Source organism: Aquarana catesbeiana, linkage group LG10 (assembly GCF_042186555.1).
Source record: "Aquarana catesbeiana isolate 2022-GZ linkage group LG10, ASM4218655v1, whole genome shotgun sequence".
NCBI classification, from domain to species: Eukaryota; Metazoa; Chordata; class Amphibia; order Anura; family Ranidae; genus Aquarana; species Aquarana catesbeiana.
The window spans coordinates 53,978,023-53,996,560 of record NC_133333.1 but is presented as its reverse complement, the minus strand read 5'-3'; the positions used below and the strand labels follow the sequence as shown (position 1 = coordinate 53,996,560).

General features: G+C 41.6%; 1 protein-coding gene across 3 annotated transcripts in view; it reads right to left on the bottom strand.

The window, feature by feature from the left end:
- Positions 1–18,538, bottom strand: part of LOC141110695 (tetraspanin-4-like) — a 172,477-nt gene that overhangs the window by 7,138 nt on the left and 146,801 nt on the right. For all 3 annotated transcript variants that reach the window (XM_073602198.1, XM_073602199.1, XM_073602196.1), the window contains one exon: positions 490–573. In XM_073602198.1, the coding sequence (XP_073458299.1) occupies positions 490–573 (84 nt within the window). The remainder of the gene's footprint in view (positions 1–489; positions 574–18,538) is intronic.

Below are 18,538 nucleotides of genomic sequence, written 5' to 3'. Positions count from 1 at the left end.
GAATACTGGTTACCTGGCCACCATGCTAATCCAACACTACAATAAAATTGTTTTTGAATCAGTGAACAGCAACAAGTAGATGGATCAAAATATTAGACTTCACTGCCTCCACACTTTTTGTGTGCTTGCTCAAAATCAATTACTTTTAGATGGAGCTTAGCAATGGCAGCCTCCTTATTTTTTGCATGACAGATTTCCTTGATTGACTTGCATTTTTATTGACCCGTAAGTAAATTGATGACGGGCTTGTGAGTGTCAAGAAGTATCCAGGTGGCTATAATATAAGCTGTATTATGTACAGTCTACCAAGGACTAGCAGATCTGAAAGAAGAGATGCAACCCAAGCTTTACCAGTCCACCTGTATTTGTGTGAAATAGGTCAGATTAAGCAAATTGCACATTTTGGCATCTGGACCCAACAGAGAAACTTTAACTGTGGACTTTTGAATTCCTCAATTTTATATGACACAATGTATAAGGAGAACTCACCTGTACAACAAGAATGCAGATGCCAAAGATCCCCACCGACGAAATATTACTCTCAACCCACTTCTTCACTTTCTGGTAGCACGGCTGGGAAAATACACAGGAAAACAGATATCAAGGTCAATGAAAAGAGAATTCTAGTTTTGCAACTTCTTCATACAATTTTGTGATGCTCAGACTATCATCTGATATTATTCTATTTTTCAATGTCAACGCTGACACTCCTAATGAGTGGTTGCCTGGGTGTACTTGCCACCAATCACTTTTCTTGTTTCCTCATTAAGGGACATCTGCTGGGGGATGCCTGTTCAGTGCACAGACCAAATCAAATGATACAAGTGCCCATTAAAGCAAAACAATTGACTAATCATGCATCCTACAATTTCAGTCCTAGTCTCTGACATTTAATTCTGCACATCCATATATATCATACAGCAGATTTTGGTGATTAGAAAGGTCATTGAACACATTCAGACCTTTGCAGACATCCCTATTAAGGTCTCTTGCTGCCTATTGCGTTTTATTGAGTTGTATTATTTCTGATCATTAACTATTGTTACCCTTAGGGTCAGATCTACTGGGGCCATGTCCTTTTGTATATGCTTAAGGCCCGTTAACACTATCAGAAAATCAGAAGTAAAATTTTGTCCGGTGAACAACCTGCCGATTTTTGGATCGTTAGTATGGTGCTTTCAACAGCTGATTCTGAATTTTCGACAAAAACTGGATATGCAGGCTATAAAAGTTTTGTTGTATGTGAACACAACGTCCAATTTTCGTTATAATTAGTACAGTTTTCGTCCGAAAAAAATTGTAAGAGCAAGACTACACATGCTCCAAAACGAAAGAACACATACAAAACAATTTAACACATTACATCACTTCTGAAGTTGAATTCGGTCGTACGAGAATTTTCGTATGTTGAGTAACCTCTTCACTTTCGATATGAGCATGCAACAAAAAACTGACAAAAATTAGTCCGATAATCTGATCATGTGTACCCGACTTTATGCTGTATATCAGCTTAACGACACGCAGGAACATCTGAATATTTTCCATCATCTTAGGCCAACCTACAACACACCTGTACTGGGAATAGTAAGCAAATGCTATGAAAACGGAGGGTGGGTGGCTACTGTACTTGGTTCTTGCAATGTTGTCTTTTTACATGTATTATGCTTAAGTTTATCTTTAGTCATGTGTGGATTCCACCATGCCAGTACAGCAGGTGTACACCAATCAGCCTTACCTTTATGACCATCAACAGGTTAAGTGAATAACATTGATTTTCTTCCTACAATGGCATCTGAAAGTCAGTGGGTTATATTAGGCAGGAAGGGAACATGTTGTCCCTGAAGTCGATATGTTGAAAGCAGAAAAAATGGACATCCTAGATCGTTGTATATAGGGCTACGTAGCCACAGACAGGTCAGGGTGCCCATGTTGAACTGTGTCCACAGCCCAAAGTGCCTACAATGGGCACATGAGCATCAGAAAGAACTGGACCACGGAGCAATGGAAGAAAGTGGCCTGGTCTGATGAATCACATTTTCTTTTACATCATGTGGATGGCCGGGTGCGTGTGAGGTGCTTACCTGGGAAAGAGATAGCACCAGGATGCAGTATTGGAAGAAGGCAAGCCAATGGGGGCAGTGTGATACTTCGGGCAATGTTCTGCTGGGAAACCTTGGTCCTGCCATTCATGTGGATGTTACTTGACATGTATTACCTACCTAAACATTTTTGCTGACCAAGTATCACCCCTTCTCAGAATTGGTATTCCCTGATGGCAGTGGCCTATTCACCAGGATAATGCGCCCTGCCACACCAGAAAAATAGTTTGAAATGTTGACTAGGCCTCCAAATTCTCCAGATATCAATCTAATCAAGCATCAGTGGGATGTCCTGGAAAAACAAGTCTGATCTATGGAGGCCCCACCTCACAACTTACAGAACTTAAAGGATCTGCGACTGATGGCTCATATACCACAGCATAACTTCAAAGGTCTAGTGGCATCTATGCCTCTATGGGTCAGGGCTGTTATGCTGGAGAAAAAGGGGAAACATTCAATATTAGGTGGGTAGTCATAAAGTTCTTGATGTTCAATGTATGTTTTGGGAGAGTCACAGTGATTGTGACAGGCCTCGTCACCTCAAAACTGCACAGTTATTGACAATAAATTCTTCCAAAACTCAATCTTCTGGGACCCCTATAGATGAGATTTCTTATTTAATTTATTCTATTATTCCTGGGTTTGCACACCTTCTCTGGCCTTTATAAGGGATGCCCATTCTCCATGCTGGATTTATTATTTAGAAAATGAAAAAGGAGAATCTATAACCATGCAAAGGTGCACACAAATACCCATAACTGCACAGAAAAGAGGAATTATGACAAGCAATCTTGCTTTTGGAGTGTAGCACCCTGGTGTTTAGGCAGGGCTGCTAGTAAATTTAATATGCCAGGCAGTAGTTGCCCTGGTTAATTGTTAGTAGATCCACTAATTTATCTCTAGTCCTGGACTTGCTGCACCTTTTTTTTTCTGTCGCTAGGTGGCGTTATGCTGGTGACATTAGATAAACAAGGGCTTAGCAAGGTCAGGTTACAAATGGATGGGGTGTCTCAGTCAATGGGCAGGGGTTTCTTTAAGCCCCCTTGGCCTGCTGGGATAGCCTATTTATTTGGGTGGAGTCAGGTGATCGGGGTTCTGTGCCACCTGGATGGCTGTCTGGGTGGACGTGTGTTATGCTGCCCCAGGCTGCTAGGCCAGAATCCTGAGGCCTATCCCGGGGACATCTGGCTGCTAGGCTGTCTGAGTACCTATCCAGAAGCAGGAGAAGCAGCACAGGGTTGGGACCGCAGGATTGGAGTCCAACCGACAGTAAAGGTTCAGCCGGATGGGAAACCAGTTGTGGTCGGAGGTAGAGGGGAGGCTGTCACCACTAAGGGACCGGAGACCACTGTGAGTAAGCTGGAGCCAGTACCAGAGCAGTCTTCTCACCAGCCGGGGACAGTGAAGAAGTGTGAAAACTTCAGCAAGTGCCAAGCCAGGGACCCAGCGGGAAAGCAAAGGTGATGCTTCAGGAGCATCAGTGAGTGCCAAGCCAGGGACCTAGCGGGTCAGCAGGGGTGACATTTGAAGAGTATCTCTGAGTGCCAAGCCAGGGACCTAGCAGGGAAGTGGGGGTGACGCTTGAGGAAGATACCGAGTTATGGAAGTAGAAGAGCTCAGGGGATTCAGTGGCGATTGGGCCTGAGAGTCTAGTGAGAGACTGGGAGCTCAATGAGTAAAAGTCTACAGTGAGAGACTGTAGAGTGCAAGGAGAACTATTCTGTGTTACCAATAGTTAAGTACAACACCGTAAGTGACTGTTATATGATTTGTTGCCATAGGAGACAGCGGTCCTACCTATACAGAAGGCCTTCCACTGTATAGCTGTCTACCTATAGGAGTCTGCCAATTACCATTGCATCTATTTAAGGGTGTCCTGGCCTTAACCCACTCTCCCACAGTTCTGTTAAGAGACCATAAATCTCTTTTGCATTCAAAAAGTGTCTGGCGCCCATCACTCCATCTTGCATCACAACCACCATGCCTTGTAACCCAGTCTACAAAGACAGATGTAAGCTATCCCTGACTCTGGAGGTCACCATTAGGCCGTTGGAGGTCAGTGCCTTTGCTACAGGAGTATCTGGGAAACATAAGAAGCCATAGCTGCCTGGCTCAACCGACCAGCTATCACTATAAGCTTTACTGACCCTTTAAGGGCTCCCATATAGAATAGCAAGAACAACTGCTGGCAACAGACCCTCTGTGCCTGTCTGAGTCATTGCCTTGTCAGAAGCTGTGGCCACTTCTCTCATATGGCAGTAATGAAATGGAGCGTACATGTGTAGAGTACATTGTCTTATCTATAGGAAAAAGGCAATCGGTTCTGAGCTTTTCAGACACATTGCAGAATCTCTGAGAAGGAAGATATGGATTTTTGACATTTGTAATTGTAGTCTATCACTTGGGAGCTACGGGCAAAAAAATACTATTCCACTATTTGTTGCTAAATTTAAAATGAGTTAAAAAAAAAACAGAAAAAGTCTAAATATAATTTAAGCATAGAGTTTTAAGTAGTGCCGACAAGTAGGCATTATTGGTAGTTGGGTCAATGTGAATAACTTTTAGTATATGTATGCAAATTATAGATTGCAATATAGTAACTGCATGGCCACCCAGAAAAGCTATTTTATCATCAAACTAAGATGGTTTATGAAAGTGTTTATCGACAACATCTGATGTCCCTTGATAAACATAGCATACACTCGGGAGGATTGAAGAAGAATAGTGAGAAGACTGCATTCTAACATCTTGTGGTTTGTGTGTGGATGAAAGTGACCAACTAACACTCTGTAGTACATAAAAATAATATATATCAAACACACACACTCTATATTATCAAAAGAATTGGGACACCTGCCTTTACACGCACATGAACTTTAATGGTATCCCAGTCTTAGTCCGTAGGGTTCAATATTGCATTGGCCCATCCTTTGCAACTATAACAGCTTCAACTTTTCTGAGAAGGCTGTCCACAAGGTTTAGGAGTATATCTATGGGAATGTTTGACCAGTCTTCTAGAAGAGCGTTTGTGAGGTCAGGCACTGATGTGGACGAGAAGGCCTGGCTCGCAGTTTCCGCTCTAATTCATCCCAAAGGTGTTCTATCAGGTTAAGGTTAGGATTCTGTGCAGGCCAGTCAAGTTCCTCCACCCCAAACTCACTCATTCAAGTCTTTATGGAACTTGCTTTGTGCCAGTGCACAAAGCAAGGTCCATAAAGACATGGATGAGCGAGTTTAGGGTGGAGGAACTTGACTGGCCTGCACAGAGTCCTGACCTCAACCCGATAGAACACTTTTGGGATGAATTAGAGCGGAGACCTTCTTGTCCACATCAGTGCCTGACCTCAAAAATGCTCTTCTGGAAGAATAGTCAAACATTTTATATTTTATATATAAAAATCTAAAATAAGAAGCCCAACTGTACACCGTGCAGCTGAAAGCATATCCAACAAGCTATTAAAAAAAGGCAAAAATACCATCAAAAGAAAGCTCTCTATTTGTGTGAAATTTTTTTTTTATAAATTTTGTTTGGGTACAGAATTGTATGATTGCGAAATTACAAGTTAAAATAGCGCAGTGCCGAATAGCAAAAAAATGGCCTGGTCATGAAGGGGGTAAAAACTTTCGGAGCTCAAGTGGTTAAACACTTTAATTGGTTTTATTTTGCTTTTAGCTAGCTGGAAAGCGTGCTGGGAAATAATAATAATAATAATTTGGTTTTGTTTGTACCAATACCCTTTACCCAATAAAACTTATTTATGAGAACAGGAAAAAGAACAAAGAATTGCCCAAAGTAACCTTAGCTTTCATTTACAGGAAAAATTAAACAAGAATTCTGACTGGTCACTGAGGCAACAGCTACAATTTTGTTATTTGCTTTTCTCTTATTGTTGCATACGCATTGTATTAATGCCTATGGTGCGTTTGGTAAAATAATTGCTCTTTGCACATCACCGTGGCCTTTGTGAAAAGGTAAAAGCCACAAATTGGTTAAATAAGCAAGCAGGGACAAGAGGCTGTGATACGGACAGGAAAGTGAGCGTGGGAGAGAAAGAGCCGCTATAATCAGCAGCAGTCAGACAGAGTACAGACGTGGGTAGCAAACAACTAAACAGGGGGTGGGCTGCACAGCTCTCTACTTCCTTTCTTCCTAAAGCTGCTATTAAACACTTCCCTGGGCTTCTCATTCACCATGTGCAGTCAGCCTGCTCCAATCTCTCTCATTTCAGACTTCTGGGACTAAACGGACCTAAGCAATGCTATACATGTTGGCCAACCAAATAGTTCAGTTTTCCTGGACTGCAAAAATAAATGAGTTGGCATAAGAAAGGAAACATATAGTCAGTAGTTTTATAAGCATTAATGCTATGTACACACAGTTGGACATTCCGACAACAGAACCGTGGATCTTTTTCCGACGGATGTTGGCTCAAACTTGTCTTGCATACACACGGTCACACGAATGTTGTCGGAAATTCCAAACGTCAAGAACGTGGTGACGTACAACATGTACAACGAGCCGAGAAAAATGAAGTTCAATAGCCAGTGCGGCTCTTCTGCTTGATTCCGAGCATGCGTGGACTTTTGTGCGTCGGAATTGTGTACATACGCTCGGAATTTCCGACAGCAAGACTTGTTGTCGGAAAATTCGAGAACCTGCTCTCAAACATTTGTTGGCAGAAATTTCGAGAACAAATGTTCTATGGAGCATACACATGGTCGGACTTTCCGACAACAAGCTCACATCCAACATTTATTGTCAGAAAATCCTATCGTGTGTACGGCCCATTAGGCTGCCAACAACCTCTGCTCTGTTTTCCATTAAGGATTTATTAGCATATCATAAATATTATGCGGGTTCCATTTATAATTAATTTCACACAACTTTATCCCGGGTTTTGCACATTTCCCAATTGAATCCAATTAGAAAAATGTGTGAAAATGTATAAACAGACCCCCAAATCTAAATTGCCCTGATCAAAACTTCAGCTCCATTGTTAAAGAAGAATTCCAGGTATAGGTATTTTATACATAGTTACTGTACATTGATTCAGCTTGGACCAATGGCTTGGCTTGGTAATTAAAGTGATTGTAAAGTCTTGTTTTTTTCCTATAAAAATAATAAACATGTTATTCTTACCTGTTCTGTTGCAGTGGATTTGCACAGGGCAGCCCAGGTTCTCCTCTTCTCGGGTCCCTTCCCTCCTGTTGAGTGCCCCCACAGCAAGCAGCTTGCTATGGGGGCACCCAAGCTAATTAACAGCTCTCCCTGTGTCCATTAAGACACGGAGCCCCACCCTGCCTCCTCTCTGTGTTGATTGGCTAGCGGACTTTGATTGACAGCAGTAGGAGCCAATAGTGCTGCTGCTGTGTCTCAGACAATCAGGAAGGAGAATCTCGAACGGCTCAGACACTCCTGGACATCGCTGGACAGAGAGGGACCTCAGGTAAGTGTTAGGGGGGCTGAGGTGGCAGCAGGCACACAGAAGGCTTTTTATCTTAATGCATAGAATGCATTAAGATGAAAAAACCTTCTGACTTTACAATCCCTTTATGTACACAGGCTCTGTACAGCCATGTAATATGAAAAATAGAGACATTTATTGAAGTAGATACAAGAAACATTGTACATATGACAATGACACCTCAAAGTAGGCATCTTGGGACCTCACACAATTCTCCCAACGTCTCCTCCAATGTTTAAAAGACTCTGCAACATCCTTTGTTGGAATCGCCATCAGCTGCCTTGTCGTATTTTCCTGAATCTCAGTCCCCTTCAAAGGTGATTTTAGTTTTGGGAAAAGCCAGAAGTCGCAGAGCACCAAACCTGGGCTGTAGGGTAGCTGAGTCACCTAGGTGATTTGAGGTTTTGTCAAAAAACTCTGCACAAGAAGTGATGCATGGACAGGCGTGTCATGATGAAGCTGCCAATCACTAGTTGCCCATTGCTGCATCCATTTTTATCGTATTGCATCTGTCAACCGGCAAAGAACATTAAGGTAGTACTCTCTAATAATTGTTTGGCCTGGAGGAGCATACTCGTGATGAACAACACCTTCACAATCAAAAAACATGGTTAACATTGTGTTGATCTTGCTACGACTTGGCTGCACCTTCTTCGGGCGTGGAAAACTGGGCGAATTCCATCTTGGACACAGTAGTTTTTGGAATCCCCAGATCAGCTTCTACTTCTAGTTCTCGCACTGGCAGTCTTTGACCCTTGTTGATTGCAGCCTGTCCATGTTCAACATTTTCAGGTGTTCTGCTTGTTGCAGGCCTTCCAAAAACATAGATCACTTTCAACAGATTCTCGACCATCTTCAAAGTCTTTGTGCCACACTTTTATTTGTGTTGCACTCATTGCATTGTTCCTGAAAGCCTTCTGAATCATCTGAATGGCTTCCGTGGTGGAATGTTCAAGCTTAAAGTGGCTATAAACCCTCTCCTATACCCAGTGAGGTGAATATCTTCAGATGATACACAGAGATGAAACAAATCTGCCTACATAAGTTTTACATGTAGATCGGCCGTTTTTCCCTTTCTACACTCTTTGGAAGCTGCAGATCATGTTCTTGTTTTCGCATTCAGTAGTGGGTGTGGAGTCTGGGCTTACACTGAGTGAGTGCTGATTGGAGGAAAGGAATACACCTGCACTCCACATAGGCAGAGGAACGAAGAAACATGCAGAGCTGTACTGTGAATAGACAAGCTCTCTTCTTATCTACCTCTAAGCACTCTCCCCATCACAAATTTTTAGCTGCTGTTATCTCGTGTTGGAGAACTTGTCAAAAGTGACTCTGCTGATAACAGAGGAACGGAGCAGCAGAAAGACACAGGACTTAGAGCTTTGGAGAGAGTAAACACTGCAGTGCCCAGGTCAAATTTCATGAATGGGGTTTACAACCACTTTAATGCAAAATTTGATGCAGATTTGTTTCTCTACTTGCTCAGTCATTTTGAATGTAGCAATGGCTACACAGTACACATGCTAACTCACACATGCGCATTCCAATTCACTCTCCTTGGCTGCCAGGTTACATCAATGTCACGCAAACTGTTCTCATTATATTAACAATGGCTGGACTTTTTCCAGACAGACCTCATATATCATACCTGGCTAATGTCCCTGGAATCTGAAAATCACTGAAGTATACACTGCCACACACTGGCATTTTGAGTATATATTAACATCGGTGGCAAACGTTGGCATTTTCTGAAAATTTCAAACACTTTCAACCAGCTTTCGATTTGTAAAAATGACTTAAAGGATTAGGGCAAGCTACCAATATCTATTTCATAGAAGCATAAACTTTTGTTCCTATTCTTTTTTAATATGTATGAATGATTTTGCAAACAAAGCTGGTTGATGAGTTTTAAATTTATTCACATAGTATATAAATATACTGTATATATTTTTAATTTTTGGCAGCCTGTAATAAAAATATAGTAAGAACATTTATAAAAACCTTGTACCAAAAATGTCCTTACAAATAAAAATGTAAAATTTATTTTAGGTAGGCATATTGTCACAGAATTATAGTCAGATTTAATGATGCATACTGCTAAATTTGGCCTGGGCATCTGAGCTTCAGTAACTTCTGGTCACAAAAAGAGGACCTGTATAGTAATATGACACATAATTATGAGAAGAAGCTGAGTAGAGGACGTAGCCACTGTACTGGGTTTTTTCCAACTGGTAATCTGTCTATCCCAGGTAGAGGAGAAGCACCATCATCTTTTTCTTTCTTAGGAGTGTCCTACCAGTTTTTCAAGGAACGTTGAAAGCTATGCAATAGGCACTGGAAGCTAGCAACACCACTCAAATATCCAACAGCGCCTACATTTCAGCTCAAAAAGCTACTTTAAAAGTGCAAGGCCACTTCCCTTGACATCAGTTTCTGTAGTGATAATTGAAAGATGAAGGTGGTCAGGAATGGGACACATTAAAACAAATCTTTTGGAGCTGACCCTTTGTTCAGGTACTTTGGGTAAGGCTTGGAATCTCATTAGTCAGTTTACAAGCATTACACTGTACCTTTTTTTTAGCTCATTATTTACATAGTTACATACGGTAGTAGGTGAGGTTGAAAAAAGACACAAGTCCAACCTTGGTGTGTGATTATATGTCAGTATTACATTGTATATCCCTGTATGTTGCGGTCATTCAGGTGTGATTTGTTGTTCTTCCCTCATCCTTCTACCCCAGGAGGTGTATCGTAAACTGATCTAATCTATCCTGGAAGATGCACAGTGGGCTATTGCATATAATTGAAAGTCACTGAATATTCCCTTTGAAAAAGTGGTCACTAAGGATATTATTAATATTATACAGGATTTATATAGCGCTAACAGTTTGCGCAGCGCTTTACAACATTAGGGTAGACAGTACAGTTACAATACAAATCAATACAGGAGGAATCAGAGGGCCCTGCTCATTAGAGCTTACAGTCTAGAAGGGAGGGTAGGTTAAATGCATTCAGCTTATAGAATGGGTTTACCCTCCCTAAATATCAAACCAAGTGGGATTTTTGGCTTGCCAACATGCACTTTTGTAGGGTCACTATTTTAATGGTTTGTGAATGTGATCTTTGCTATTTTTATTTTTTTTTGTCTTTTTATACAGTTGTATCCCAAACAATAAAAAAATAATCTTGCTCCTTCTTTTAATTTCCAAAGGTTTTTATTGAAACAAATTATACAGAACAAGTATACAAAGTATACAAATTTTTTTTTTTTTACCCAGGATCATACCTATGGCAGGCTCTGGTAAAAAAAAAAATCAATTCAGTTATTGCATATAATGTATATGATAACTTTCTTCAAAATGAGATGACATCTACCAGCATAAAGCAGTCCATGCACTTGTAAACTTAGCGAGTTTATAGATAGGGGCAAGTGGCGCTACCTGTGTTGGATACCTAGTTGGATGTATAATCTCTACTGGGTGCGCAAATGTGCACTCTACTCAAAATAAAGGTAAAAATAAGTTATAAAATGAATATGTGCCAATTGGGATTAATGTTCCGTGCCAGTGTGTACAGACAAATAAATCCTTATTGTGTAGAAAGGTTTAGGTACACCCACATCAGTGACAATTGATCAAAATGTATAAGTAATCTGGTAAACGTCCCCCCTAAATGCGTTGAGGGGATTAAATGAATAAATAGAAAACCTCCTTCCAACTAATGTGACCATTAACCATCAGTCTGTATACAATTATTAATATAACATCTGATATACGTGTTACCACATTATCTCCCCAGCAGGCAGCTGGGCAGCTAAATATAGCCTAAACACATTTCATCAGCGTTAAAAAATACCATAGTAATAAGAAAAAAGTGAAAAAAAAAAAAAAAAAAAAAACTTGTGAAAATAATTATTCAGAACCACATTAAATGTAAGAAATGTAATATGAAAAATGAAAAAATTAATTGTGAAAGTCCCAACTTAAAAAGTTCCATATAGTTCCACCAAATTCAAATATTCTGTGTAAAGTGACTTTTGTGACAGTGACAGTTGATATCCAGTGACTCCGGTGCTCCCCCTCAAGGGTCCCCACTCACCAGCTCCATGCACCCCTACAGGGGTAATCGGCATATACTATCCAGCATTCGATGGCGTCTAGGGTTCCAGTGAAGTTGTCCCTGGGGGCTTCCGCTCCAAATACAGTATATCCTTCAGAACTCCGGGTTCCCCTCATATGAAAGAGACAGGGCTCCCATAGTGTGAATAACGTATTGAATTTTATTTTAAAAATGCTGAATGACAGCAATCAGATTACATAAAAATAAGTAAGTAATATAAAATGTTTAAAAAAATTCGTACTCCTAAAAGGAGTCAGACTATCACACTGCGTAATGGGAGATCAAGCCTGGAGAGAAGTCGGAGAGAGTGTGGAGCGCAGCTGAGGCGCACGCCGCTCGGCTGTCAGCTTGCATCCACGAGCTTCTCTCCAGGCTTGATCTCCCATTACGCAGTGTGATAGTCTGACTCCTTTTAGGAGTACAAATTTTTTTAAACATTTTATATTACTTACTTATTTTTATGTAATCTGATTGCTGTCATTCAGCATTTTTTTAATAAAATTCAATACGTTATCACACTATGGGAGCCCTGTCTCTTTCATATGAGGGGAACCCGGAGTTCTGAAGGATATACTGTATTTGGAGCGGAAGCCCCCAGGGACAACTTCACTGGAACCCTAGACGCCATCGAATGCTGGATAGTATATGCCGATTACCCCTGTAGGGGTGCATGGAGCTGGTGAGTGAGGACCCTTGAGGGGGAGCACCGGAGTCACTGGATATCAACTGTCGCTGTCACAAAAGTCACTTTACACAGAATATTTGAATTTGGTGGAACTATATGGAACTTTTTAATTTGGGACTTTCACAATTAATTTTTTCATTTTTCATATTACATTTCTTACATTTAATGTGGTTCTGAATAATTATTTTCACAAGTTTTTTTTTTTTTCACTTTTTTCTTATTACTATGGTATTTTTTAACGCTGATGAAATGTGTTTAGGCTATATTTAGCTGCCCAGCTGCCTGCTGGGGAGATAATGTGGTAACACGTATATCAGATGTTATATTAATAATTGTATACAGACTGATGGTTAATGATCACATTAGTTGGAAGGAGGATTTCTATTTATTCATTTAATCCCCTCAATGCATTTAGGGGGGACGTTTACCAGATTACTTATACATTTTGATCAATTGTCACTGATGTGGGTGTACCTAAACCTTTCTACACAATAAGGATTTATTTGTCTGTACACACTGGCACAGAACATTAATCCCAATTGGCACATATTCATTTTATAACTTATTTTTACCTTTATTTTGAGTAGAGTGCACATTTGCGCACCCAGTAGAGATTATATATCCAACTAGGTATCCAACACAGGTAGCGCCACTTGCTCCTATCTATAAACTGGCTTTAACATAACTCACCCCTTTGAGGGTGCGTAAAAAGGGGGGGGCTGCAATCCTCGGTCTGTGAGTGCGGAAACATTTCCTATACTTGTAAACTTAGGTCCCTTTAATTTTGGCTCCTTCTTGGGGATGGAATGATGAAACGGGATGCCCTTTATAAATGTGGGGGAGTCTGGGATCTCTGCCTGGAATCACAAGGAGAGGGCACCACAGAGGAGTCTTGGTGTACTTTCCCCTGTGGGGAGGAGCCGCAGAGGACTTTGCCCTTAGATTCTGGGATTTAGACTATGGACTTGAGTCATGAGCTTGGTTATGAGTACCACAATGCTCTCCTTCTGTTCACCAAATTGTAGTGACATGATTGACTGAATTGTTTGGGCTTGCCATTATTTGGAAAAGTTATTACCAATGAGATGGACTGTTTATTACATTGCTACCAAGTAAAGAAGTTACGTTTCAACAAGAGGCCCTCTGTGTAATGTTCAACTGGGAGTGATGTGCTAAGTACAGCCAATGCCTGGGGTGAAGTGTTGTATACTGTACTGGTGCAAACTTGGTCAGTTCTGGAGTGGGTGTTGGTGGAAGAAATGGAGTTCCAAGCCTGACATTGAGAGAAAATGCAATTAAGTATCATGTGCCTGGTGGCCTGGGTCCCCACATCTCATGGGACCAGGGAGGTCGACTGGGCTTCTGGAGCTTCTATCTGGACCATAGGCCTGTGTAAGTGTAATCCTGGCACAAAGGGACTAATATGTGTAGTGACCAGGAGAATGAGAGGAGAGGTCTAGGACATGCATCCATACATGTGAACAGTATGCGGGTTTTGGTGGAACACAAGCGTGATGCCCTGCAACCCTGTATGCTAAGGTGGAGTCCAGCTGCATGTGTCAGCAACATGAAAATAGGCTGGACTGTCCCCTTACAGAATTTTGTTCAAAAATGTTTGTTCAATGTTCCAATGGTAAATTAAGACATATCAGCATTACATAGTTAGTCAGGTTGAAAAAAGATAGAAAGAGTCCATCTAGTTCAACCAAAAAAAAAATACAATCCCATTTACACAATTAAACAATCCTTCACCCACAGTGTTCATTTTTGACCATTTGAACCAGAAAATTCGAAAGGCTCAGAATGGAAATTTTTTGCCGGAATTCTAATGTTGTAAAGGATTGTAAAGGATCAAAAATTGAAAATGAAAAATTTTAATTCTGTACATTCATATGGGAATTCTTTCAAAGATGGACACATTGAATGTGTATACTGTAATATAATAGTTTTTGGTCAGCTTTAAAATCACAGTCACAGATGGGGGTGCTTAATCTGTAGGAGGTTGTTTGACAGATGAAAGGTACTTGAGTGATATTACAGAAAAAAGAAAGCTCAGTTGTCATCAGTGTGGGAATGTTAAAGTGATACTAAAGTCTCGTTTTTTTTTTTAGTTAAAAATAACAAACATGTTATATTTACCTGCTCTGTGCAGTGGATTTCGGCCCAGATCCTCCTTTTCTCGGGCCCCTCTTTGGTGCTCCTGGCCCCTCCCTCCTGTTGAGTGCACCCACAGCAAGCAGCTTGCTATGGGGGCACCCGAGCCGAGCCACAACTCCCTGTGTGTATTCAGACATAGAGCCACAGCCCGGTTGCCCCCCGCCCCCTTTCTCTCCTCATTGACTGACTTTGATAAACAGCAGTGGGAGACAATGAGGAGGGGAGTCCCGAGCAGCCGAAACACTCCTACAACATCGCTGGATCTAGATGGGCCTCAGGTAAGTATTAGCGGGGACTGAGGGGGCTGCTGCATACAAAAGGCTTTTTATCTTAATGCATAGAATGTATTAAGATAAAAAACCTTCTGCCTTTACAATCACTTTAAGTAAGAGAGAGCAATAAGCTGGACAAGGCAAAGAGTTAGAAAAAGTGAAGTTTCTGAAAAATGTCAAAAACCTAAAGCTTAACCACTTTCCAGACCACCCACCGTCGTTATGCGTCAGTACTTTGAAGAGGAATATAGTTGTTATGGCAGCAGCTAGCTGCCATAACCCCGGTATCTTCTTCTTCAGCGGGCAGTCCGCTTTCAGATAAAAGTGGTGTCTGCAGCGGGTTCATCGCAAGATCTCTTATCGGCGGCGGGAAAGGGGCCCCCCATCGGCAGCGGCGGAGGCCATCGGATGTTTTCCCTAGCCTGACACGAGCGGGCGCAATTCTGAAGCGTGACATGTTGGCTATCAATTTACTCGGCGTAACATTATCTTTCATGATATTAAAAAAAATTGGGCTAACTTTACTGTTGTCTTATTTTTTAATTCAAAAAATTTTATTTTTTCCCAAAAAAAGTGCGCTTGTAAGACCGCTGCGCAAATACGGTGCGACAGAAAGTATTGCAATGACCGCCATTTTATTCTCTAGGGTGTTCGAAAAAAAAATGTATAATGTTTGGGGGTTCTAAGTAATTTTCTAGCAAAAAAAAACTGTTTTTAATTTGTAAACAACAAATCTCAGAAAGAGGCATGGTCCTTAAGTGGTAAATTGGTAGGATACAGACAGTACTTTACAAAACAATTTCTGAAGAAGTACATATATAAATGTGTATTAGGATTGGAAGCTCCTTTAGAGGTATAGACTGATGTGTATTTGTAACCTGTAATGCACCATTTAATATGTCAGTACTATAAAGCTACAGGAAATAATAATAAAGGCCGGACATGGTCTGCTAGCTGCATGACCGACAGCCTTGTGCTACCAAATAGTGAAAAGGGAAATAGAAAAATGAAACAAAAAGGGATCACTCAGGCAAACAACAACGGAACGCGTTAAGTAAATAATCTGTAGTCCAGGCACGCAGAGTGCTATTTATCAGTAGGAACATTCAGAAATTCCCTCAGGTGTGAGAAAGGAGAGTCAATCCATAGACAGAAACACAGTCAGATAGAAAATGGTTTCAGGCTCTAATTGCTCCTATACGTGTCATGGGGGCTCCCAGCTGTGCAGTCTATTGATGTGTCTGATGCACAAATTAGAGACAGAATAGAGTCTGCACTTATTAAAACAACAAGAGCTCCCTGTTCTGACAAATTCGAAACAAACAATCCTCTTAGTGAACAATAGCATATAGTGCATAATACTGTATGTTATTGTTCCCCTATGCAGAAGATAAACAAATTAATTATTGCATAAACTTTAATTACCTTCAAGAAGCCATCATATGTTAAAATGATTAGCAGATCCAGCCCTTTAAATAGCTAAAGTTCTATGTTAATGATGATCTTTTTTTTTAAAAAGGTAAGCTTTGCCCTGTTATTTCTGCCTCATAAACCTATCTATTGGTCAGGGAGGTCACCAATTACACAGGAGCAAAGCCAATATCGACTATCCAGAAAACTTGAGATTTACATGTAACCTCATTTGCCTATACATAAATCTAATAACTGTTTCTGTTTTTTACTGAAGGTAACTTCTGCATATGTGGTTTTCCATTTGAATTGCCCAAGTTTGTGACCGGTTTATTTGAAAGGTCAACCCTACCCTGTACAAATATATCAGCTTTGCCTATTTGCTGGCATAGGGACTTATTATATGAATGTGACCAACTAAATGTTAATAATTGTGTCAAAATGTTGATCTTCCAACTCACTCCTACAGCTGTTACCAAGTGGGTGCACAATTAGTCCAAGACACAAATTCACATTTGTTGGGCTTTGCTTCTCCTTGTGCAGAACCAACATTGCATAGAACAAATCTACCAGGTCATTGACCATCCAAATAACAGGCTGCACACCGAAAATGTTTAGCTTCAGCCAAGGTTTATTGCAATGACAGCACACTAATCACCCCCAACCAAATCTGTTTCACCCACAACAGGGCTTAATCATGGAGATCCCAGGTCATTGACTTACATTGCTCCCTCAAGCGTCTCCTGCTCTTAACCACCAGGGCAGTGTTTGCACAAAGGGCAGAAAGCCACTCAAAGTCACACAAGCATTGTATGTCCATTTACAAGCAACCATAGACTTGAGAGGATTTTTAATTGTGAATGCACAATCCAAGCACCCTTGGGCCAAGCTATGTAAAAGGTGCTTCACAACCCTCTAGAGTTGGCATTGTTGACCTTATGCAGGGCCGGACTGGCCTACCGGGATACCGGGAAATTTTCCAGTAGGCCGCCTGCCCTGGGGCCGCTTTAAGTTGCGGCTGCAGTACTCCACTCTTTCCCTCTCTCCTCCTCCTCCTCCTGTGTATCACAGAGGTCGTTGGGTCTGTGTTCGGTGGCCGCGGTGTAACAAGGTCCCGCCCCCCTAGAATAGCTTGTGTAATAGTAGATTGAATCAGTGTTCTGCCCATCACACGAGCTGGTTTAGGGGGGCGGAACCTTGTTACAGCGAGGCCCCCGAACACAGACCCAGCCAGCTCCGTGATACACAGGAGGAGATGCCTGCTGTGTGTGTGTTACCAGGCGATGGTGAGTCTGTATTAATTGACAGTGAAGCTGCAATGGTGGGCACAGTGAGGCTGCATTCACGGGCATAGTGAGGCTGCATTCATGGGCACAGTGAGGCTGCAATGGTGGGCATAGTGAGGCTGCAATTGTGGGCACAGTGAGGCTACATTCATGGGCACAGTGAGGCTGCAATTGTGGGCACAGTGAGGCTACATTCATGGGCACAGTGAGGCTGCAATGGTGGGCACAGTGAGGCTGCATTCATGGACAAGAGTCAAGAGTGGGAGCACCGCCGGGATAGGGGTCATGGGAGAAGTCAGACGTGTGTGGACTGTGGTGAGGAGACTATAGGTTAAAACCAGAGCCACCGAGCTGGTGCCAACTGACTGAGCCCTGCATGGTGCACTTGAGAGTAGGTCAGTGACAGCACCGCTAGGCCAGTCTGAGGGGGTCACTGATGTAAGAGGGGAGTGAATACGATAATGTAAGGGGGCACTGATATAAAGGATTCCCCCTCATATCAGTAACCCACTCCCCCTACCTTAGTGTATTCTTTCTGCGGAAGGTGCCCCCCCCCCCCCCCCCCACGTTCTGAGTTCCTGGGGTCCCCTTTGATGATTGACCACTTTTAACTGGAATTTGCTTTTATATATAAAGGCCTATCTGATTTCATATCTGTCTAATCTATATATAATGCACTCTTCAAATGTGCTTTAAAACACATGGTTTTCCCTTTTATGAACAAGAAAATGATGATGTTATGCTGTTGGGCTGGTATAATAATGCTATGGAGCTGGTATGAAATTTTTTCCAGGGCTGGTTTTTATTCCCAGTCCGGCCCTGACCTTATGCCAATGGACAGGGATGGGTTGAGAAGCATGATTTTAGTTCTGGCTTATCATGGTAAATATTGAGATAGCTTTTCTAACTGGTACAAATACTCATTCCCCCAACAGCAGCCAGATGGTCAAGTCATAGGCCTCAAACAGATATTAGACTATTTCGACTATGCTATCATGTCACTGAATGCAAGCAGCACTGCTTATATATTATTTACTGTCACAGC